The 24,432-nt window shown below is 45.0% G+C and overlaps 1 protein-coding gene and 1 pseudogene across 3 annotated transcripts in view; both read right to left on the bottom strand.

Moving 5' to 3' along the window:
• Positions 1-24,432, bottom strand: part of GLS (glutaminase) — a 158,257-nt gene that overhangs the window by 6,089 nt on the left and 127,736 nt on the right. The window contains exons 14-15 of one of the 3 annotated variants that reach the window (XM_066577227.1): positions 22,964-23,056; positions 19,497-19,791 (exon numbers count right to left, since the gene is read on the bottom strand). In XM_066577227.1, the coding sequence (XP_066433324.1) occupies positions 19,639-19,791; positions 22,964-23,056 (246 nt within the window). In that variant the 3' untranslated portion in view covers positions 19,497-19,638. Of the gene's footprint in view, positions 1-19,496; positions 19,792-22,205; positions 22,353-22,963; positions 23,057-24,432 lie in introns of those variants that run through there. The other 2 variants (XM_066577228.1, XM_066577226.1) reach the window with 2 other exon arrangements.
• LOC136577730 (cytochrome c oxidase subunit 6B1 pseudogene) lies at positions 2,748-3,273 on the bottom strand (annotated as a pseudogene).

The following is a 24,432-nucleotide window of genomic DNA, read 5'->3' as shown; positions in this document are numbered from 1 at the left end:
AATTAAAGGCATACAGAAGTACAATAGAGGCTTAAAGGGGTTGTCAATTATAAAAAAAAAAAAAAAAAATTCTGTTGCTAGGCATGTAAAAAAAAAAAAAAAAAATACTGTACACATCTGTCTTCAGCTCCAAGACACAGCAGAGCGGCTCCGGTGTCTCCGTCTAGCAGTATCATGTGGAAATCAGGTGACCACTGCAGCCAATCAATGGTCGCTGAGTCACAGTCTAAACTTTTGGCATCAGCACTCACATCCTTGGCACCATTATGCCAGGTGTTTGGGATAGCAACACTGCAGCCTCTAATTGGCTGTGGCGGTCACCTGACTTCTGCCAGATGTATATACCAGCAGACGGAGACACCGGAGCTACTCAGTTGTGTCCCAGGGAACTGAGGTCAGGTGAGTAGGGTCTTTTATTTTAGGACATGCCCAGCTGCTGAAAATTGTATTTATTCATATTCATACACACACACACACATATATATATATATATATTTTTTTATATAGAGGACAACCCCTTTAATGCACGTTTTGGAACCCTTTTAAAGCTCCACACAAAATGGAATAGTTATATGGCTGCGAGCATGAGGCTTAATAATTAATAACGTTTACACTTTTTTTCAGCTATTCGACTACAGTGGTATTGCAGCTCACTGTTCTACACTGCTCCATACTGCTGTATAATGTCCTTCATGAAACTGCTGTTTCTCTGTGTAGGAGTGTGATAGAGGAGCAGAATCTGATCTTCTGTGTGCTGGGTATGGGATATATCCTAGCAGGTAGTCTCCATCCGCTAGCTGAGGGAAAAGAAAGAGATGGAGCCTGCAGAGGGGAAAACTGCTTATACGCAGGATACAAGTCATGTAATGGTCAGACGTACTCCTCATGTACACTGCAAACACAACAGCCTATTCACAAAAGTCACCTGCAAGCTTAAGTACACTTTAAACACAAGAGGAATTTCATTTTCATTCCTCTGTATGAGGTCTTGCTTTATGCGGAACATGTTGATTTTTTTCCCTTAAACTGCAGGCGGCCGCCCAAACCAACCATTATTTAATCTGCTATTGGTTCACTACATAGTAACATTGTATATACGGCGGGGAAAAGCCCTCTGTCCATCCAGGTCGGCCTATTATCCTGCAACGCTGATCCAAAGGAAGGCAGAGCTCCATAGATACAGATTTACGTGCCACCCTCTTGAAAGAAATACTAGCGGTATTACTACAGCGTGTGTCCACATAAAGTTTTTAATAAAGAAACGGTCAAGAAACAATGTCACACAACAAGAAAACAAAAACAAAAAGTTCTTGTTTCTTGACCGATTCTTTATTAAAAACCTTACGTGGACACATGCTAAATGGCTGCAGTAATACCAATAGTAGCTATACAATTAGGCTGCCTGCACATGAACGGGTCGGATTTCGCATGTGGCCACCATCCACGTGTATCTGTCACATTTCTTCTCTATCTGTACTGCGGATGTGCAGTACTTTAAAAAAAAAAAAATTTTTTAATGTTTATTTTTCCTGTGCCGTAGAATCTGCAATCTTTTCACAATGTGAATTGCGGAAGGGCCGCGGGTTGGACATCTTCCACTGACTAAAATGGAAGCCATCGGCGCAAAAATAGAACATGCGGCAATTTTTTTTTCTGTGAGTGAACATTTCAATTAATGTCCGCTTGTGTGAGCAGACATGCAAATGTTCTATTTTTGCTAATGGCCACAAGATACAGCGATACGCAATCCAAATCTGGCCATGTGCAGCCACTTTATTTATATATATCTGTTATGTTGCCTATTCGTAAAACTGCCATTTAGAAGTACAGCCCCTTAGGTAATTATCCACTTGTAAGGAATTGTGCTTTAAACTATAAATAAGCAAAAATACGATGACCCAGAATACTTAAAGGGGTTGTCCCGCGAAAGCAAGTGGGGGTATACACTTCTGTATGGCCATATTAATGCACTTTGTAATGTACATCGTGCATTAATTATGAGCCATACAGAAGTTATTCACTTACCTGTTCCATTGCTAGCGTCCCCGTCTCCATGGCTCCGTCTAATTTCGCTAATTGCCAGATTAGACGCGCTTGCGCAGTCCGGTCTTCTCCCTTCCGAACGGGGCCGCTCGTGCCGGAGAGCTGCTCCTTGTAGCTCCGCCCCGTCACGTGTGCCGATTCCAGCCAATCAGGAGGCTGGAATCGGCAATGGAACGCACAGAGCCCACGGTGCACCATGGGAGAAGACCTGCGGTCCACCGTGGGTGAAGATCCCGACGGCCATCTTAGCAAGGTAAGTAAGAAGTCGCGGGAGCGCGGGGATTCGGGTAAGTACTGGACGGTTTTTTTTTTTAACCCCTGCATCGGGTTTGTCTCGCGCCGAACGGGGGGGCTATTGAATATAAAAAAAAAACCCGTTTCGGCGCGGGACAACCCCTTTAAAGGCTTTTTATAAAACAGACATATTCATGCTGATCAGAAGGTGTTTGGAACCTTCTGTGAGCAGCAGCGTAGTCACTGTGTATTGTTGGCTGCTTATGGTGGTCCTAGTACACGACTATGGTTCCACGTCAACCTGAAATGAGTCAGGAATTCATCTTTTGCGTCTTACCTGATGGGATTTTATTAGCACTACTAAAAGCGAAGTTTTAAGGGATGGCGAATTGTCTTCTGTGAGAAGGTGTGCTTTTTCAGGACAACGCTCCTTCACACAAGGCTTCCATGTAAATGGATGATTTGGAGGATTTTTTTTTTTGAGATTTTCAGGGCTTTATTGACACAGAAATAAGTGTACTCTGCACTGAGCAGCACAGGCCATGAGGTTCACGTGGACGATACAGGCTGACACATGATGATTCATGTCTACGTCATTTCAGAGGCGTGGGATGCAGAAGAGTGTTTCCTGAGAGGCTTCATATCTTGATAGGGTAGGTCCCAGCTTCTCTCTGCTCATCCCACTTCTCCACCCATGAACTAGGGCACATGGAATCGTAGACACGGTGGTACCATTCACATGGGTAGGGGTCCTTCCCTTTAGCGTTCAAAGATCTCTGGCATCGATGATATACCACGTAGTTCTGCACGCAGTGTTTGGTCTGGTTTATGTTTGGAAAGCGGGCGTCAAATGGCACGGTCTTGAAGTTCTTAATCTTTTCACGGATGTCGTCGCTGGACATTTTGATGTCTGGAAATCCTCGAGGTTCTCCCTCTAACACAGCAGCCTCAATGTCACCAGTCCCTCAGACCGGAAGTGTGGCTTTTTAGCGGGAAGTACGTCACTCTGATTTGGAGGATTTGCGGATTCAGTAGAGCCTCCATCCAACTCACCGCATCTTGCTCTGTCAGGCTATTACCTATTTCCAAACCTAAAAAAAAATTTGAAGGGACGCAAATTTTTGACCGATTTACAGGTGATCGCAGCAACAAAGCTTTCCAGTGACCAAACCTCCAAGTTCTTTTTGGAAGGGCTAAAGATGCCTCAGAGACAACGCAACACGTGTGATGACCTTCAAGGGGAAGATGTTGAACAGCATTTAAGTTCCATGCCCTCAGCTCATTCCCTTTTTGGTCTGGCTAAGAACTTCTCAGCCGCCCCCATACTGGCGACTTCCTAGTTCTGCATTTGCGTTTTTGGTGTTGATATGTATTTGCTCATTTCACTGTCCAGTTACTGCAAGTACTGGGAGACAAAGTGAATACTCAGGAAAGGCGACGGCTGCGGGTGAAGTCATGCCCTGCCGACTGTCCAGCTGGAACTGCTACAGTGTTATTATATTGGTTAGTCTATAATGGGGACTTAGAGAACAATCACACCACATTGTATTAGTAATTAATACTGAAAACTAACTGGCAACTGTAAGTCACATGTGTAGACAGACCGGCTATTTAAGAATGTTCCACTTTCGTCTTATCTGTCCACATTGAGGAGCATCTGGGTGGTTTCGGGTAAACTTCACATAAGCATCAATATTTTTTCATTTTGTTAGCAGAGGCTTCCTTTGTTGTGTCCTTCCATGAATATCATTCTTCCTCAATAGTGAACCGATGAACAGAGGTTTTTAGAGTTAGTAGAGTCTTCTATAGGTTTTTTTCCTGTTCGCCTTGGTTTCTTCCTTACTCCTAGGGAGAGTAACAGTGCCCGCTTTCTCCATTTATAGATCTAATTGTAGCTTGATGTACACCCAGGTCATTAGTAACTTTTGAAAGTTCTTTGTGTTTAGGCATATATCACAATCATTTTTTTCAAAGAATAGAATTGTCAGTAACCAGGCTTTGTGCGTCTTTATTTAATTGAGTAAATCACCCATGAAACACACACTTCCAATCTGATCTACTGAGTTGAAACACCTTTTGTCACTTTACTTATCACATTGGTTTGAATTTGGGCCAAATCTAGCAGAAACACCTGAGGAACTTCATTCTGCCCCATTTCATCCCACCAGTTGGGATCTGGGCTTTGTTGTGAGGTCCACAGTCTGTTACACTAGTTATGGTTCCAGTAATGTAGTTGCATCAGCAGCCACAGACCTAGGTGCAGTACCCGAGTGTGTGAACAGAGGCATAGCCAGAGAAAAACAGCACATACTTCAGCATGACCAACAGTCCAGAGGTCAGGGCAACAGAGTAGGTTCAACACGGTACAAACAGGCCAGGAGTCGGGGCATGCAGCAGACAGGAGAATGGTCAGTGCAGCAAGCCAAAAAGTCAGAGATGAAGAACACAAGAGTAGTCAGGGAAAAGCCAAAAAGTTTGCACAAAATGAAAAAGCACCTTCAGTTGGATAATAAGACTAAAAGCGTAGGCACTATACCAAGAGGCAAGGTGTATGATATAATTAGAGATGCTCTAGAATTAGTGGGAGACTGAATTACAAGATAGAAATGGCCCTTTAAGACCGCAGGCATGTGCACACACACACACACACACACACACGCCCTTTGGTCGGCAGAGACTAACAGGAGGCTAATGCATGGCATCTCCAGCGGACAAGAGGAAAGTGCGTGCCACAGCCGTCAGCTGGGAGAAGTAAGGCAAGATGGCAGCCACAAACCGTAGCCGTATCCAGCTTTCCTTGTACAAAGAGTCAGCTTTAACCTTCTTATCAGCATACTGGAAATGGAAACGTGGAATCTTGTGAAGAACAGGTACCAACGGGCATGTTGGGAGTTTAGGCTCTAGGCAGATTGGAGGTGTATCAAGTGCTTGTGGTCAGTGTACATATTGACTGGGAAGGCAAAACCCTCCATCAATTTTTATCACTCGTCTAGAGCCAATTTAATTGCCATAAGTTCATCTCAACAGATTAGTTTGTGCCCGTGGGAGCAAACACTGAAAAGAAACCACAAGTGACATTGCTTTCCTTCGAGAGACTTCACTTGGAGGTGGAAAGGTTTAGTTGGATCTGGCCTGTAGAATGCAAGTTTCAGGTTATGTTAGAAGCCCTCAGCTTCCTAGGACCAAATTTTAGGACTGGAACTACACCAGGTCAGAGAGAGTAGAGAAGCGCAGTATGAACTGCCAGTAGTAGTTTGTAAAGCCCAAGAAACACTAGACAGCCTTCAGACTTTACAGCTTTGGCCAATATAGAACAGCAGACAATTTCTGTAGAGGCTTATGGCGGAAACTAAATAGCCAGGAAATCGAAGACTGGACCGTTCAGACATTTCTCGAGTTTAGCATAGAGACCATTCATGTGAAGCTGCTGCAAGACCTTTTTGACACGTTTGCTCTAGGAAAACCAAATCTTAAGAAAAGATGAAAATATTGCCCAGATATATGACTACGGAGGAATATAAGAAGTCTCGAAATATATCGCTAACAAAATCTTGAGAAACTGTTACTGCATTGTATATACCAGATTGTATAACCAAATACTCTGTGTCCATCACAGGCAGTAAGTAAGGTTTTCCCATTAGTTATCTTTGCAGATTCAGATTAGGTTCTAAGCCCCATATAAATCCAGCTTGGTGAAGATTCTGGCACGTGAATCCTTTCAAAGAGTTCCAATATTAAAAAGGTAGAGGGTTCTTATTCTTGACATCATCATTATTCAGCCAACGATAGTCTTTACAGAGACATGGGGAATCATTCTTCTTCTAGATTCATTTATGGATGAATCTGCGTTCAAAGACTTCTTGAATAGTCATGGATTCCTGTCAGGAACACACCAGAGAAGAGGCAGCAGAAGTAACTTGACCAAGCTCCTTGGACACTCTTGAAAGTGGCCAGGAACATCTAGAGATCAGCGATGATTGGATCATCATGCTCCCACAGAAAACTAGCCTAGGTCAAAGCCTCTCCAGTAACTACCAAAATTACGATGGCTACATTGCCGTGGTTGTAAAATAACTAAGTAGATTGATCCATGGTACATCTTAGAATGCCCGTTATATCAAGGCGGAAAAGGAAGGCATGGACCAAGAGTATGAGCTGCAGCCACAGGACTGGGCAACAAAATTGCTTGGGCAGCAAGATGGGTGGTAGACTGCCTCATGGCTTGTACACAGCCGAGTGACAACTTCTGTAGAAGTTTGAGTGCCGACGTGGACTGCCCCTCGCCCCATCAGAGATGAATCCATAATGTCCAGTCTGGCTGCAAGTTGACTGAAACATTGTCTGACACGTTCCGGATAACTACGTTGATGCACTAACAAATCCTGTTTAGTAGCTTATGTGCCAGAGGGATCCATGGCCTCATCTTACTGACAGAACAAGTGGATGTGGATCTGGTGGGCACGTCCCGTGGGCCAAATGTAGAAGCGAAACCTGAGGAACACTATTTTTCACTCTTTCACCCCCAGCAGTTGAGGCTTTGTTGCAGGATCCCCAGTCCGCTGCAGTAGAAGTGGTCCAATTAAGTGGCTGCTGGCACAACTACAGACCTCAAGGCACACAGAATAGGCTCAGCATGGTACAACAGGCTGGAGTCAGAAAAGGCACCAAACAGGAGAATGGTCAATAAAGCAAGCCAAGGCCCAGAGTGGAGAGTGCAAAGTAGTCTGCATATAGCCAGAATTAGTAACCAGAAATTCAGTACAAAACAAGAAGCACCTTCAGTTGGACAAGGTAATCAAAAGCTTAGGCACCTTTCCAAGAAGGGAAATAACATCTGCATAGCAAGTCATGCCAATGTATCTCAGTAGGGTTCTCAGACAAAGATGGCTACACCACTTCTCTATGTACTACATGCTGTTTTGATTGGCCAGCACTGATGACATTCAGCACTAGTGCTCAGTATGCATCAGGTATTCACAAGTGGTGCAGCCATCTTGCTTTGTTGGCAACCAGAGGGTTGCTTTAGCCTGGTTTCACACAGGGCGGATTAGCAGCGGTTTTGCCGCGGTTTGCCGTTGCATATCCGCATTGCGGCCTTTCCGTCGCGGTTGCAGTGCAATGCAGTGCCAATGTGTTTGGCCAAAATCTCGTTCTCACAGGGCGTAAAATTTACCGCAGAGCCGCAGTGCGGATAAGCAACTGCGTCGCGGTTTTGAAAGATGCAGCATGTCCATTCTTTCGACCTTTCTGCAGCGTTTTTTTTTCCATAGGGCCCAATGAACGCAGCTAAAACCGCAATGAAAACCGCTATTGCTTGTTTTGTAGCGGTTTTTCCAAGCGGTTCCGCAGCAGATTGTTCGCATGAGAAAGAGGGGCAATAAAGTTTGTTCACAGGAAGTGGTTCGGCGGCCATTTTAGCCGCTTGGCGCCATTTCAGCCTGGACTTCATGGAGAGTGGAAGCAGTGAGCAGAAGCTCTGCCGGCAGCACCAGACCCCTCCACAGCGGCACCAGACCCCTCCACAGCGGCACCACAGCGATTGGCAGCAGCACCAGCCCAGGGGAAAATACTGGGCCACAGGCGGGAAACTCCACCACGTCAGTGGCGGGAAAAGCACCGTCATCAGCGGAGGCACCATCACTACAACCCCCCGCGGAGGCACCACCACTACCCCCAGCGGGGCATGCAACCCAGGGACACGAGCAGCGGGAAAATCCTCAACCTCGGATAAAGAAGGTAATGCACTACTTCGCCAATCATTGCAGGCAAGACGCGTCCAGCTCCACCGGACCATATTCTGCCCGCTTCACGCTCTTTTGCGTCCTTTTTCTTTTGCATTGCAACGCACGTTATCCGCTTTTTTCCTCCCTTGCTTTGCTCCACAATTTATGGCCTTTTTCTTTTGCATTGCAACGCACGTTATCCGCTTTTTTCCTCCCTTGCTTTGCTCCACAATTTATGGCGTAACTGTTCGTGGGGCACGGTTGGCGTTAAGTCGGTCCTTTCCACCATTATACGGCCCCCCACCCGGTTGCATGGCATTCCTTTGCACGGGCGAGGCCACGCGTTTAGTCCCTTTTTGCATTGCCTACCCTAACTTACAAATAGGAAGCTGAAAATATTTTTTATCACTTTTATCCTTTTTTAGAATTGTTCACCCTTCGGCATCTCACGTGTAGATGTGAGCCTCGTTGTTATTTTTGGCGACTTGCAATTGTGCGCTAGTGGGCAATAATGTTTATCTAATGAAATGTAACCATTTTCTGATTGCTCACAGGACGAAAACCATTTTCAGTTGTCGCCAAGCACATTTCCGGACAATGGCCTGGTATCAGCGAATGGGGATCAACGTGGTCAGGATGATAACCTTGGTGAGTGTAGTGTGCGCTGACACAACCATATCCACCCCCCTCGGAATGCTATTCAACTGGTTTTCTTCTTTCCTCCCCCCTGCAGGTTGAAAGTAGGCCTGAGATTTGGGACCTGGCCGAGCCGGGCTACAGTGACCGTGACTTAAAGGCGAACGCCTGGCTTGCGGTCTGCTCTGGGATGTATCCCGATTGGGACTCCGCCACTGCTGCCGTCCACAGTGAAATCCGTAAGTTTACACTATTGGTTGTAACGCTTTGGTGGTTCTTTCTTGGATGTACTCAGAACTGTACTGCATCTAACCACACTGTTTATTGCAGCTGTCGGTGGATTGCATCCTTTTGCAGACTGCTTGTACCATGTTTAATTGCCATCTGTAATTTTGCAGTTAAAGACGTCAAGAATCGCTGGCGGTCTGTTCGGGACCGCTACAAGAAGCACGAAAAGGATTGTGAAAAAAGCGGCATGTGCCCGTCAGAAAAAAAGTGCCCACACCAGGACATACTGCACTTCCTCAGAACAAGTCGAGCATTGCGTGCGTAAGTGTAAATATCTAAGCAAGCTCGGCTTCGATGGCGTTGCATTTTGAGGTTCTATGTCTCTAACGGTACTCTTGTTTCGTCCACAGATCCAGCGGGAACATCACGGCCGCGCCTCCCACGGTCACAACCGCTTCAGCTGACACAGAAGGGCTGGAACAGGAGTCGCGGGATGATGAGCAAAGAGAAGGTACCCCAGCCTTGGAAGACAGCCAGCGTAGCACGCCCGATTTGTACCCCACTTCAGTAACTCCGGAAGTGGGGGAACAAAATGTGTCGTGTGGCAGTACTACTGCCCCTGCCAGCAGAGCATGTCGTAGCAGGGCGGTGAGTTTCGAGCGGACGAGCCGCTGCGTTGCCGCTCGCCCGCGTCGGAAGAATAACAAGCCAGATGCCACCCAAGAGGCGCTGTCTTTATTGCGGCGGTCTGACACGGAGAATCAGTGGGACACAATGGGTACCGCCATTGCGTCACGCATTCGTGAACTGAGCTCGGAGCGTCAGTGGACTATTCCGCCAGTTCTTTACACTGTGTTAGAGATTTTTGGTTCTCAAAGACCCATTGCCGATAGCTGTGCCATTATTGTGGCAATGAAAAATGCAGCCTTTCCAGTACAACCCTCAAACTGCATGTTGTCTGCACCCCAATCTCTCCCTGATCAACCAGGCAGGGTTTCTAGGACAGCGGTATACCCCATGCACCATGTCTCAAGACACTGGCTACGGCGACACGGTCTCTGGCGGGTCCCCTTCCCAATCGTCGTTTCTCTCACTGATGAACAGCCCTCTGCAACAGACATCGCAACACTCAACCGCGCGACTGTGCTCGCCACCAAATGCATCTCAATGCAGTACAGGAGAAGGCTCTTTTAGTTATAAGACATTGCAGTGATCACAAACGTTTACTTTGGATAACTGCAATGTCTTAGACGCTACCATTGGAAAGTGCAGGTTCCGTTGTGCTGTTGCCTTGTCTCACACTGCATGGAGTTGCCTGGTGTCCCAGAAATCCTACGGATGGTCATGGGAAAGATTGGGGTTGCAATTTCTTAACATCGCTCACTGCCGGCTACGATGTGCTCTGCTGCAAAAAAGGCTAGGCGCACTCATTCCTTCCCGTCAGTGGCATGACCGTTAAGTTCTTCGATGGCTGTGCCACCGTACGAGAAGGACTGTGTTTGCGCGTGTTTTTTTCCGCTGCCTTGCTGTCCTCCAAGGTTGGGGTAAATCACTTCTCGGACTCATTGTCCTTTGTTTTCCTTTATTTATTTTCCTGTCTATCTTCATGCTCGCTCTAGTGTGATGTATGTTAGCGGAGTTCGAGCATGAAAAAAAATACAAAAAATGCTGATGAGAACAGGGGCAGTCTGCGTGCCTGTTCCCATCATCATTTCCGCTTGCGGCATGGCCGTCAAGTGTGGCCAAAGCTAAACTGGTTGTGGATCGGCCAGTGACGGAGAAAAACTTTACACCACATTGTACCGTTACCACGTGCGAAATGTGTGCAACTACAGGCCCTCCTTATTTGTTGCTAGAAATATAAAGCAAACACACAATACCGCTATCCGACAGGGATGTAAAATTGTGTCTGGATGAACGTGTTTTAAAGAACGTAGCAAGGAAAAAAAAAGGTGATTTGATGCACTCCCGGTGCGTGGCTAATGTAACGCTACATTATGGTGTGCCGTCAAGCTTGCGAAACTGGTTCCATTGCTGGTGCAAAATGTGTTCTATTCATGGAGTGGTAATCAACTACGCTGAGAAGAAGGATACGGTCCAACTCATGCAATGTTCATATAGCTATTAATAAAAACCATCATAGCCTAACAATTTTCGTGAATTGTACAATAAAGTTTATGTATTTTGTGCGACGAAAAAAATGGAAGAACAAATTTTTTCTTGAAATATAAACACATTTTATTCTGCAAACGGTTGAACAGTTTCTGAAAATTTGAAATTAAAGGTGGAGGAGGGACCTTTTGTGCCTTTAATAAAATACGTTTTTCTCCACGTACTTTGTTTTCCACATCCTTCTGGGGCTGGGTGCCGGGGGAGGGTCACACTCCAGTTTTAGGGCTGCACACCACCGACACAGGAGAACTGCCATGGCACGGTGCCTTCGTGACTAAGGAAATAGTCAGTGAAGAGTTCGCGTACCTGCACTGCAGTAGCAGGCGTCCTACCTCCCCCCCAGTTGATGACCGTGTCAAAGGCAGGAGCGAGTTCCTCCACATCTACCTCGGGGCGATAGTCCCGGAGGTAGTTGTGAAGAACACAACATGCCTTGACAAGGTCATCAACTGTGGTAGGGTCTACTAACACTGTAGTCCCTAGAACTCTCCACTGACTTACCATAATCCCGAAGGCACACTCAACCACACGACGTGCCCGGCTCAGCCGATAATTAAAAATCCTTTTCCGGGCATTCAGTCCTCTTCGTGGGTATGGGCGCAACAGGTTTGGCATCAACGGGAAAGCCTCATCCGATACCATCACAAAGGGGACTGGATGTGTGGTTCCCGGGTACGGTTGTGGGGCTGGGAGTGAAACGCCATCTCGAAGAATTTGCATCCCAATCTGTGAAGTTCGCAGCACCCGAGAATCTCCAGTGCTGCCATAGGCGCCGACGTCGATGCAAACAAATTTGCAATGTGCATCAGCCACGGCCATCAGGACAATGGAAAAAATTTTTGTAATTGAAAAATTTGGAGCCTGAGTGGGCTGGCTGAAGCACACGCACATGTTTGCCGTCGACCGCGCCTATGCAGTTAGGAAATTGGCAACAGCTTGAAAGCCTGCTGCAACACGTTGCCAAGTGTCCTTGGTAGGTGAAGGCATCACGATGGGCTGCAACTTCTGCCAGATGGCGCTGCATGTGCACCTCACAATTTGGGTGATGGTAGATTTACCAACATGAAATTGGAGATGCAGGGATGCATAGCTCTCTCCTGTGGCCAAGAAGCTGAAAAGAAGCAGAGAAGAGAAACAAAAGTTAGTACACAATGAAGACTTGCATTACATCAACACTTCTATATATACAGTATTCAGATATCGTTCTCAACACGAAATTGATTGGAGAACGCAGTAGAATTCGTGTGAAGGAAATAAGATTTGCAAACGAAAGGTATACATGGGGGGGTGAAATTCTCACTTTCCACGCCACACATGGTTCAGATTTCCATTCTCCCCATCCACAACAAAAGGGGAGAGAGAATGAGATAATGCAAACATGTTCCTGCCACACTCAGGAAGGTAACTTGGTCCCGTTCACTGCGGGTGCACAACAAAGGTTGCCCAAGTTTGCTGGTATGGTAAGTTCAACAATCTCACTGCTGACACTGTATCTGAAGTCAACCAGCCACAAGATGATGCTGTTCTGGTGTCACGCACGGGCAACCAAACACCCACCCGCCCGGTGAGATCGGGGTAGCCGTGCAGGTGTCATGATGGCCGTGGTGCTAATAAAAGGGGTGCTCGATAGCCTAGCTGTCAAAAAGCAGTGTGACGTAATGCTATAGTATTACGTCCTACTGCCGTAGCAATCAGAGCATAAAAACTGGTACTGCGCAAAAATCACGGAAACAATAAAATACAAAAAAAACAGTTGGCTGTACACTCGTAAATTATATTACAGATAGAACAACAGTGAAAGGATAACAAAGGTTACTTACCGAAGGTGATGAGCAGCCTTTCTTCTGCAGTGATCGCCTTCCTCATCTGCGTATCCTGGTACGTCAGGTCCCGGCGCACCAGCTCCAGAAGGCGGTCAAAGGCCTCCATAGGCAGCCGGCAGAAGGCTATGAACTTCTCCGGATGGCTGCAGAGAGAGAAAGAAAGGGAGAGCGGGCTAAACTAAATACAAATTCTTTGCGCAACATCAAACAGATTCCCATGCTACACTTCACTTACTTTTTAAGATCTTGGTAGAGGCTTGCAAAATGGCCCTTCGTCCCCCTCTGTGTCAGTAGGGGATGAACCCAATAGCGTCTCTGACGCCGGGAAGCACGATCAGTCTGTAAAAGAATATTAGCAGGAATTAAAGAACATGGCAGCAATCGCACTCTAGCCCACAATGCATCAACGAACAACAAGGAAACGAAGCACACAATGACCATAAAAACAAATCGCTCACCTTTTCAGATTGTTCTCTATCCATCAGAGGCACAAAGGCAGTCAGTCTGCGTCGGTAGGCGCGCCTGAGTCGGACAGTTCCTCGCTCCATGTCTGCTGACAAAATGGCCACAAATACAAAGCTCTTCCTACCCTATGCAGAAATGGGTGGGAACGATGACCTCACAGGAAACTGTTTTTTTTAGAATCGGCACCTAGTAAAATACGCAAGCAAATCAGCAACAAAAACCGCGCCTCTCCCAAAATAACCGCAGCGTTTTTTTTCCGCAGCAAAGGGCCTGCGGATTTACCTGCGGTGGAACCGCTGATAAATACGCGGTGAAAACCGCGTCTAAATTTGCCCATTGCATGCGGATTTGCCGCAGAAACGGAAAGGTTGCGGCAAAACCGCAGCGGCAAAACCGCGACATTTCCGCGACAAATCCGCCCTGTGTGAACCCAGCCTTAAAGGGGTTGTCCCGCGCCGAAACGGGGTTTTTTTTTTTTCAATAGCCCCCCCGTTCGGCGCGAGACAAACCCGATGCAGGAATAAAAAAAAAAAAAACGGCCAGTACTTACCCGAATCCCCGCGCTCCGGCGACTTCTTACTTACCTAAGTAAGATGGCCGCCGGGATCTTCACCCACGGTGCACCGTGCGGTCCATTGCCGATTCCAGCCTCCTGATTGGCTGGAATCGGCACACGTGACGGGGCGGAGCTACGAGGAGCCGCTCTCCGGCACGAGCGGCCCCATTCAGAAAGGAAGAAGACCGGACTGCGCAAGCACGTCTAATCGGGCGATATGTGATTGTTCTCAGTAAGAGAAACGACGTAATCTTGTAGATATGATACCTTTTAATGGCTAACAAAAATACATGATATGTATATTATCATGGTAATAATGGTAATAATAGCGAGCTTTCGTACCAACGCAGGGTTCTTCTTCAGGCTTATGGATTGGATCTGAAGAGGCATGCATATTTATACATACTTATAACATACATACTTATGACAAGGCACAGATATGGTTGTGATTGGTTCGCACTTAAAAGGAATTCTGCAACAGCAAACAAACTTTTTTTGTCTAGGTACTGATAGCGGAGTGAAAGTTTTATGGTCCCTAAATTACTGTTGGAGGGGGGGAGGTCATCAGGCTTGACTTTCTACAAGAGATACACAAATATTTTTAGCTAAGCACTGATAAGGGAGTGAAAGTTTATGGTCCCTGAATTACTGTTGATGGGGGTCTTATCTGTATAATAAATGTCTCACACTTCCCATTCACGCATAAATCCTGGGGAATAATTTAACCCCGTATTCAGCGTGTCAAAGGTTGTTATCAATTTATATTCCCAAATTCTTCTGTGGTTTTGTGACTTGAAACCACCCTTCAATATCAAAACTCTCATATCTCCTATGCCATGTCCATGGTTAGAGAAGTGCTCCGCCACAGGTAATTCTCTTTTTCTGTGTTCAATCATGTGGCGATGAGATCTCATCCTGGCTTTCAGTTTCTGTCCTGTTTCTCCAACATAAAGACCCCCAACAGGACATTTACTGCACATGATCAGGTACACAACATTGGACGAGGAACATGTGAATGTCCCTGGGATCTTATAGTCCTGCTGTGTGTTGGGGATCCGTATCCTGTCCACAGTCAGTATATGTGAGCAGGTCTTACAGCTCCTTACATTACAGGGATAAGTTCCTTTTTGTGTGTCAGAGGGTAATGCACTCCTGATTATAAAGTTCCTCAAGTTAGGAGGCTGCCTGTAACACAGAAGCGGAGGGTCCGGGAAAATGGTTTTCAGACGGTCATCCTTGTGCAGGGTATGGTGGAGTTTTCTTGCGGTTTTCCTTAGTACCTCTAGTTGCGGATTGTAGGTCACTACTAGAGGCACACGATTGTTTCTTTCCTTCTCCTTGTATTGGAGTAGTTGATTTCTGGGTATCCTGGTGGCTCTGGTGATTTGGTCATCAATTGAGGTGGGATGGTAGCCCTGATTTATAAATGTTCTTTTAAGATGGTACAAATGTTCCTCTCTGTCTGTTGGGTTGGAGCAGATCCGGTTGTATCTGATGGCCTGGCTGTAGACAATGGACTTTTTGATGTGTTTAGGATGGAAACTGTCCCATCTGAGGTATGTGGGCCGATCAATCGGTTTTCGGTATAGGGATGTCTGTATTGAGTTGTTTGAAATTTTTATGGTGGTGTCCAAAAAGTTGATTTCTGTATGCGAGTAGCTTAATGTCAGGTTTATGGTGGGGTGGAATGCATTGAATCTTTCATGGAATTTTATTAATTCTTGTTCGATATTGGTCCAGATGATTATGATGTCATCAATGTAGAGGAAGTAGGCCAATGGTTTGCTGGGGCAAGAGGCCAGAAAGTCACTCTCCAGTTTTGCCATAAAAAGGTTGGCATATTGCGGTGCCATTTTACTGCCCATGGCAGTCCCCGTGAGTTGCAGGAATTTCTCTTTGCCAAAGGAGAAATAATTGTGTGTGAGAATGAATCTTGTGAGTTGCAGCACTGCATCAGAGGCGACCCCATTGGCCTCAAGGTGCGCCTGGCAGGCAGTCAGTCCATCCTCGTGTGGGATGTTGGAATATAAGGATTCCACATCCATAGTGGCCAGGATGGTGCCATTGGGGAGGGGACCTACGGTTGACAGTTTGTTCAGTAGGTCCGTGGTGTCTTGCAGGTAGCTGGTTGTGTTTCTCACCAGTGGTTTGAGGATGCCTTCCACCCATCCTGAGATTCCTTCAGTGAGGGTTCCCACACCTGAGATAATCGGCCTTCCTGGGTTGCCAGCTTTGTGTAGTTTTGGAAGCATGTAGAATGTTCCCACCTTGGGGTCCTCCGGTATCAAGTCCAGAAGTTTTGTGGAGCCCACAGACAGGCTTCTAATGACCCTTCTCAATTCCCTCACATATTTCTGAGTCTGGTCTTGATTCAGTTTGGTGTAGTATCTGGTGTCCGTCAGCTGTCTGTTTGCTTCCTTTTTGTAGTCCGAGGTGTTCATGAGGACTATAGCACCACCCTTATCTGCAGGCTTAATGGTGATTTCCTTGTTGCTCTTAAGAGCATGGATGGCCCTTCTTTCCTGCATATTGATATTAAATGTTTCACTTCCATGCTTGTCCAGTATAGTGGCGATTAGACGCTGAAAATTAGACAGCACCATGGAGACGGGGACGCCAGCAACGGAACAGGTAAGTGAATAACTTCTGTATGGCTCATAATTAATGCACAATGTACATTACAAAGTGCATTAATATGGCCATACAGAAGTGTATAGACCCACTTTGTTTCGCGGGACAACCCCTTTAAGGTCATGACTTTGTCTTGCCCATTCGAAAACACAAATTTTATTTTTCAACTATGCTTCTGTTTCGGGCAGGTTGCATCAGCCATGCTGTTGATCCAGGTTTGGCTGAACTGTGATCAGCTGTCGCCCCAACACTTTTTGATCTAACATTAGAAAAAACAAATTCACATGATCTGAGACCAAAGCCTCTACCTAGAGGAAATGTATTGCGAACGTTGATTGGTTACTGTTGTCAGCAATCTTCCCAGCACTACCAGCAGCATACATCTGTATAATTTCACCACCCAGGAAGGGCCCATCAGGCTGCCAGCCTAGTCAGCCATCTTGGATTTATTTCACCAGTTGAACTTCGATTACGTTTAATCCGCCAAAAATTGGGGGATTAAATTGAATGCAGATTTGAGCCAAGATCACAGGCTGAACCTTGCTGGTGCCACGTATTTTCTAATTGATCTTGGATCAACTCTTTTTTGATCGCAGATCAAAACTTTGGTGCAACGAGCCCTGTGTTTTGGGTCATTGTCCTGTGGCATCACTAAAGGTTGATGATGTGGACTACATTCTCCTGTAACATGTTTTAATATACAACTGATTATTTCTTCAAGGATTGGAAGACATTCAGGCCCTGAGGAAGCAAAACAGCCCCACACCATGATGTGTTCTCCTGTGTCCCCCCCCCCCCCCCCCCTCAAACACAATATGATGCATTTATGCTAAAAGCTCTAGTTTTGTCTCATCTATCCATACAACATTTTTCTCTAAAGCATTTTGGAACATCCAGGTGGTCGTAAATCAACTTGAGATAAGCCATGATGCTTTTTTGCTCCATGAACAGCGATTTTCTAATTGTGGAGACCTAACCCATGGATAGGCTTCTCACGCCATCTGGTACCACCAGCTTTTGGGTTTATCCTCCAGCCCCCATAGTCATGCCTTACCCAGCCTGACCGTATCTGCTGGTTTTAAATTTGATAGAATAAAAGAGAAGTTGGATAATTTTATCTGACTGAAATCCACTGGAGAACAGCACCAAAATACCAGTATTGTTTCTCCACTCACATCGGATACAGGGGAGCAGACAAAGGCGCCGGACAGAGGCAGACTGCTGGATGCAGAACAATTATCGTGTAGCTCCTGGCTGATCAGCCGGCTCCTCCATACAGAGGCAGTCCGTACACCACTCTTATAGACGTGGTGTAGAAACACCCTGATGCTGACAGGGAACTGACATTTGCGAGAGAGATTTCTGTAGCGATCCCTGATATAGCTATACATAGTTATTAGAGTGCCCCCATGTTACAGTTCTGGGTATAATAGATAATGGGAGAGATCTCTGTACTGACCCCTGATATATCTATACATAGTCATTAGAGCGCCCCCATGTTACAGTTCTGGGTATAATAGATAATGGGAGAGATCTCTGTACTGACCCCTGATATATATATACCTAGTTATTAGAGCACCCCCTTGTTATAGTCCTGGGTATAATAGATGATGGGAGAGATCTCTGTACTGACCCCTGATATATCTATACATAGTTATTAGAGCGCCCCCTTGTTACAGTCCTGGGTATGAATAGATGATGGGAGAGATCTCTGTACTGACCCCTGATATATCTATACATAGTTATTAGAGCGCCCCCTTGTTATAGTCCTGGGTATAATAGATGATGGGAGAGATCTCTGTACTGACTCCTGATATATCTATACATAGTTACTAGAGCGCCCCCTTGTTACAGTCCTGGGTATGAATAGATGATGGGAGAGATCTCTGTACTGACCCCGATATATCTATACATAGATATTAGAGCGCCACCTTGTTCCAGTCCTGGGTATAATAGATGATGGGAGAGATCTCTGTACTGATCCCACGATATATTCTACATAGTTATTAGAGCACCCCCTTGTTACAGTCCGGGGTATAATAGATGATGGAATAGATCTCTGTACTGACCCCTGATATATCTATACATAGTTATTAGAGCCCCCCCTTGTTACAGTCCTGGGTATAATAGATGATGGGAGAGATCTCTGTACTGACCCCTGATATATCTATACATAGTTATTAGAGCGCCCCCTTGTTACAGTCCTGGGTATGAATAGATGATGGGAGAGATCTCTGTACTGATCCCATGATATATTCTACATAGTTATTAGAGCACCCCCTTGTTACAGTCCGGGGTATGAATAGATGATGGAAGAGATCTCTGTACTGACCCCTGATATATCTATACATAGTTATTAGAGCGCCCCCTTGTTACAGTCCTGGGTATAATAGATGATGAGAGAGATCTCGGTATTGCCCCCTGATATATCTATACATTATTATAGATTATTATTACAGTTATTAGAGCGCCCCCTTGTAATTGATTGCCTGCGAGTTACTGCGCATCACACGGCGCATAGCGCCCACGTAATACGCGGTCATCATACGCCCGGGTGAGCCTGGCCTAACTGGATTTGTACACTATAATGCAGTCCCCTGTTGCTGGATTTTATATACTATTTTATCTTATTTTCTTTCAGCGCGCTACACATTTGCTGATTTCAAAAATCCTGCAAAACAGATCGAACAAACGGTCCGGTTCAAATAAAGACATTACGGAAATAACAAATATTTATTTTGACTGATAACTGCGAGAGAATTTCAAAGAACAGTTGAGGTTTTACAAACATAAAGCAAAGTAACTATATAAAATTGTATGCAGATAGAGTAAGGCATTTATGCATGGAAGTAATACAAAGTAACTACATGGAGTTATGTGAAGGTAATGATATATTGGATACTTTGTAGTACTATGCATGGGATATAAGGTATATCTTTGGCAAACTGTCGCCTGCGCACAGACGGGATCAAGGACCCCCCTCTACTGTAAACAGGCAGGACTCGGATGCGTTATAGCGTTCCGCCCTGCGTCAGTCCTTCTTAGTGTATATAAGACTGAAATAATGGCATGAAGGAGTTTCAAGAGAGAAACATAATAAATAAAAGAAAAGCAGCCGGCGATCCGTTTAGCTTCTGTCCCCCAAGGTCTCCATCCTATAGACCACAGTGGTGGAGGAGTCCTCGTTGGATTCGGGTGACACTTCTGTCCATCGTGTATCTTTTAGAGAAAGCTCTTCCTGCAGTTGTTCGTAGTCCAGCGGTCCGTAGGGGAGCGGAATCTTCATGTAACATAAATCAAAATTGAAAAAAATTGTTAAAAGTTAAAAAAAAAAGTATAATGTTGCAGCAGGAGCCCAACCAAGCAAGCACACCGGTTAGTAGAAGCCGCAGCGTTATCTGCTCGTCTCCAGATGCTACACAACATCGTTAGTCAACGGGCCGCCACAACCTTATCTCCTTCTTAAAAGGTCCTGTTAATGGAAGAACTCCTCAACAATATTAGTCACACGGGCGAGTGCGGGACTGGAGAAACGCAAACCGATATCGCACTCTTAAACCTGCGATTCCTGCTGCGAACGCAATGCGTTTTAGGAGGAAGGCGCATCGAATCGCATGTCGCTTCAATAGGGGGAAAATCAAAAAAAAAAAAAAAAAAAAAAAAAAATCACCCTTTAGGACGGAAAAACTTTGGTCATTGATGGGTTAAATAAAGAAATTATGTTTCAAGCGGCCGATCAAAATGCACTTTTGGATACAAACCTTTAAGGACAAACATTTTAGCAAATAAAGGTGATTTATAATATGACAAAAAGTTCTACAATCTCTTATTGTTACACCTTCTGTGTCAGCGCCCAAGACTCCGCAGGAAACAACATTGTGCAGAAAACGGTCCTGGCTTCGATCCATGCTATACGGGGAGTCATTACAGTAAAGTCGTTACCCGCTACAGCCAATAACAAAGCTCCTAATCCTGAGGACTGTAAGAAGTTGTTTTTTCCCAAGATTTCATTGAACTCTTAATGTCTTTACAAAATTTCTCGTCCGTTCACTTCCACCATTCTTAAAAGGACCCGGTCAGTGTTTTCTGCCTACTAGACATGCCATCTTCTGAAATCTCCCACGCCGTATGCCAACGCCCGCAGACCTACCCAGTGGGCGGCCCAGATAACCTGTCATTTCTCATGAATGCCCCGGAAGGCTGCGGACCGACACGTACGCCGGTGAGAGCAATGACTCTGGCAACAAGAGAGATACATTATCTGCGCTGGTACACAATACGGCGTCAGACATGAAAGCGGTCTGAGGACGACGCCTAGTAGGGTAGAAACCTTCTGCCTGGGAGTTTTGGCACATTTCGCACCTCTGCTAGCCAGCACAAGTTTCAGTTTTGACATCTAGAAATAAAGCCTAAAATCACATAATTAAAAAAAATTGTACTATATAAAATGTAAGCCCCTACACCCAGTAGACACCTGGCACGTCGTCACAAGACCCCTCAGCACTTCATACACATGGGCACCTGCATGCAAAGTCTATCGGCTGCCAAGTGTGCCCAGCAGAATATTAGCTGCACGGCGAGGCCCATCTCTACACGTACAAATCTTAATAAAATCATCAGACCTAAAAAGGTCAAAAATCCGGGTTTAAGCTGGAAGGTTTTACAAAGTAATCACCTATAAAATACAGTGATTCCACATCTCAAAAACTAAGTGCCCCCCGAAATCCTATACAGACAGCTGGCTGATGGTCACACGGTTACAGCGGTCGACGGCAAACGCTGAAGCCGCGGTCATACAGCTGTTGTCTACAAAGGTATTTACAATGTAATCTGCAGCTGCGAATCTACTAAACATACAACTTAATACACACAACCACCTGCAGGCAACTTCGCATCAAGCAGGGATTATAAGCATCTGTAATGCGTAGTCAGAAAGAGCCCTTTAACACACGCTGCCAAAACCTGTAGAGACGCCAAGAGTTCCTAAATCTACATTCAGAGGTGCCTGTCAGAGTAAAGTGAAATCCGCTGGAACGCACCAAACAATCTTTGCATTCACATTCATTTTGGGATTCTATGGGTATATCATTTTCCATCCCTTTAATGCAGGCTGGAAATCCCTAAACCGTAATTTGTTACCTAAGGGTCCGTTTAAACCTGCTGATTTCTCGTTTGGACGAGCCAACGACGTCAGTTCGCTCGGGCGGACAGTTTATGCGGCAGATACATCATTGGCTCATTCATCGAGGAATCATTCAGCCATTCACTGATCGGCATTTCAGCAGAACGATTGGGCCGCGCTCACACGAACGGGTCGGATTCCACATGCAGAAGTCCTGCGATTGAGGAAACGAATTGCGTATGGAGGCGTTCGTTCATGGATGTGTATTTCCGCACAGATGTATGCATATGCACAGCGTATCTTCCGAATGGAAGGAAGATCGCAGGCAGGGAATGACACCTGAAAGTAGGGGAATCCATCTCTCTCTCCCACAAAATTCAGGTTTTTCTATGTATTTGGATAGCTAGTTCTGAGCGATTCCGTAGCTTATACGCAATTTTAATTAAGTATGTGTGGTGGGACACATGCATCTATTAATTTCAATGGAGGTTGTCCATGCAGAATCCAGGTTAAAATAGAACATGCTGCAAATACGCAATTCGTACCCACAAGTGTGAGCAATAATTTGAAAATACATGCCTTTCAGTGCCCACATTTTACAGCAGATATTCGGCACAGCAGATGGCGATCACAGAATCCGCAATTCAAATCTGGTCGTGTGAGACCACCCTTAATGAACAAGTCAGCTCCCCTGCAGCCACCGCTCCTCCTGTTTCATGCTGAAGTGAAAGTAAAAGTACAGCCAGCTTAAAATGACAGGCCGTAGTTCAACTTACTTTCTCAGGCTATATCCCACCTAAAGCAGTGAACTTGGTCTTGTTGTAAGCCGAAACTTTAAAAGTATAAAACAAAACCAAGATCACAGCTGTAGATGCCATCTAACCTGAGATAGATGCTCTAGTAATACAGTCCAGAGTGAAATCTGCAGTGTGAGCTGTAGGTATATGCTGTTCCCAATTCAGCCTTCTATATCCTAGGATATATCAATACTAAAACAGTCATACCAGTCTTGTTTAAAGCCCAGATTCCTGATTTTAAAACAGGAGCAAAGCTCTGATTGCAATACAGCCTGAGATAGAGCCATCTGTAGCAAAGACATATCTCATATACCCTTGGCTACAAAGCTGCCTTTCTGTAAGGATGTAGGAGATATGCGCTTGGCAGGTAAAGAGTTAAATCATACAATTAAAGTTTATGAACTAATTTGAAATATAGAGAAATGCGCATCATCATCAGAAACATCAAGTCAAGTTGGATTGCATAAAGAAACCCCAAAAACATTATGCCATAAAGCAGAAAGCGATACATGTGCTTACAAGACTGTACTTACCCGTTGGTCGCCTCCCTCTCTGCGAGGATCAAGTTTCTTTGCAAAATGGCGAAGGTTATCATAGTTATGAAAATTGCAGAGAGATACCAAATCCTGCAATAAGAAGACAAACAAAGTGGGTTCGTGCCTTTATAAGACATATACTTCAAGCCATACACATTTATATGTACATATCTGTCTATAGATAGAATGTGGTGGGGGAGGGATAATATCGCAGCTACCGCATACAATGACAGTTTAAACGATTGCATGCTTCCATCTTTGTGACAACAGTTTGGGAAGGTCCTTTCCAGTTCCAGTACGACTGCGCCCCTGTGTACAAAGCAATGTCCAAAAACATAGTAAGGCTTAAAAAAGTCCTGTGTCCATTCAGTACAGCCTTTTATCCTGTAATGTTGATTCAGTGGAAGGCAACAACTGAGATATCACGCAGTATAAAACTGTGTATACTAACACAAGTAGTTAGCCTAGGATAGGTTTTGCTCCTGATGAACCACGTATTTGTGGGGAAACGCGTCGAGCCTGAGCCTATAAACTTATTTGCATTTCTCTGATCATACCAACTGATCTGAGCCTGAGCCTATGAGCTTATCTGTATCTCTTCGATCATACCAACTGATCTGAGCCCATGAGCTTATCTGTACTTTTTTGATCATACCAACTGATCTATTCGTGACTATATGCAATACTTGCAAACATAATACGAACCTGAGCCTATGAGTTTACCTGTGTCTCTTTGATCATACCAACTGATCTATTCGTGATTATATACACTACTTGTAAACATCATACGGTGATTCAGTCATACATCACTATCTGGATTCCTAAGAATCCCGTGATAAAAATCAGAGATTTGTTGTACGGAAGGGATATTGTGATATCCTTTTGTCTTCATGTTGTGTGTGTTCTAAATAGCCCATATATGTTTTTTTTTTAAAAAGGATCTTAATAAAGAATAATTATTTTAGTCTATATCTGTGAAGAACAACTGAGATAGAAGCAAGTTACACCCACTTTAGGGGGAAAAATTCCTTAGCGACCCCAAATCCAGCAGTCAGAGTAATTCCCTTGATCACCCACCCTTCTGAAGTAATCATGTAATATTACACTCCAGGCCCCTCTATTAGTGAGTTTGCCATCTCCCCGTCCTCATCTAGAGAGTTCCATAGTCTCACTGCTTTTACACTTAAGAACCCTCTTCTATATTGGTGTAGAAACCTTCTCTAATCCAGAAATAAAGAGCATCCTTTTGTTACAGTCTTGGGTATAAACCGTTATTTTCCTTGAGGTCCTCCAGGGTTGCATCTTTTAGAAACCAGTAAAACATTGTACCCACAATAGAGGTTACGACTTACAAGCCTGTAGATTCCAGGGTTATTCTTTTAATATTGGCACCACATCTACTATTTTACAAATACAGGGGAACAGACCTGTGTCACTATAGAGTTCTTCAATGTAAAAAGCAATGG

This window comes from Eleutherodactylus coqui, chromosome 8 (assembly GCF_035609145.1).
Source record: "Eleutherodactylus coqui strain aEleCoq1 chromosome 8, aEleCoq1.hap1, whole genome shotgun sequence".
Taxonomy (NCBI): domain Eukaryota; kingdom Metazoa; phylum Chordata; class Amphibia; order Anura; family Eleutherodactylidae; genus Eleutherodactylus; species Eleutherodactylus coqui.
The sequence above is the reverse complement of the archived record's forward strand: the minus strand, read 5'-3'. Positions and strand labels throughout refer to the sequence as shown.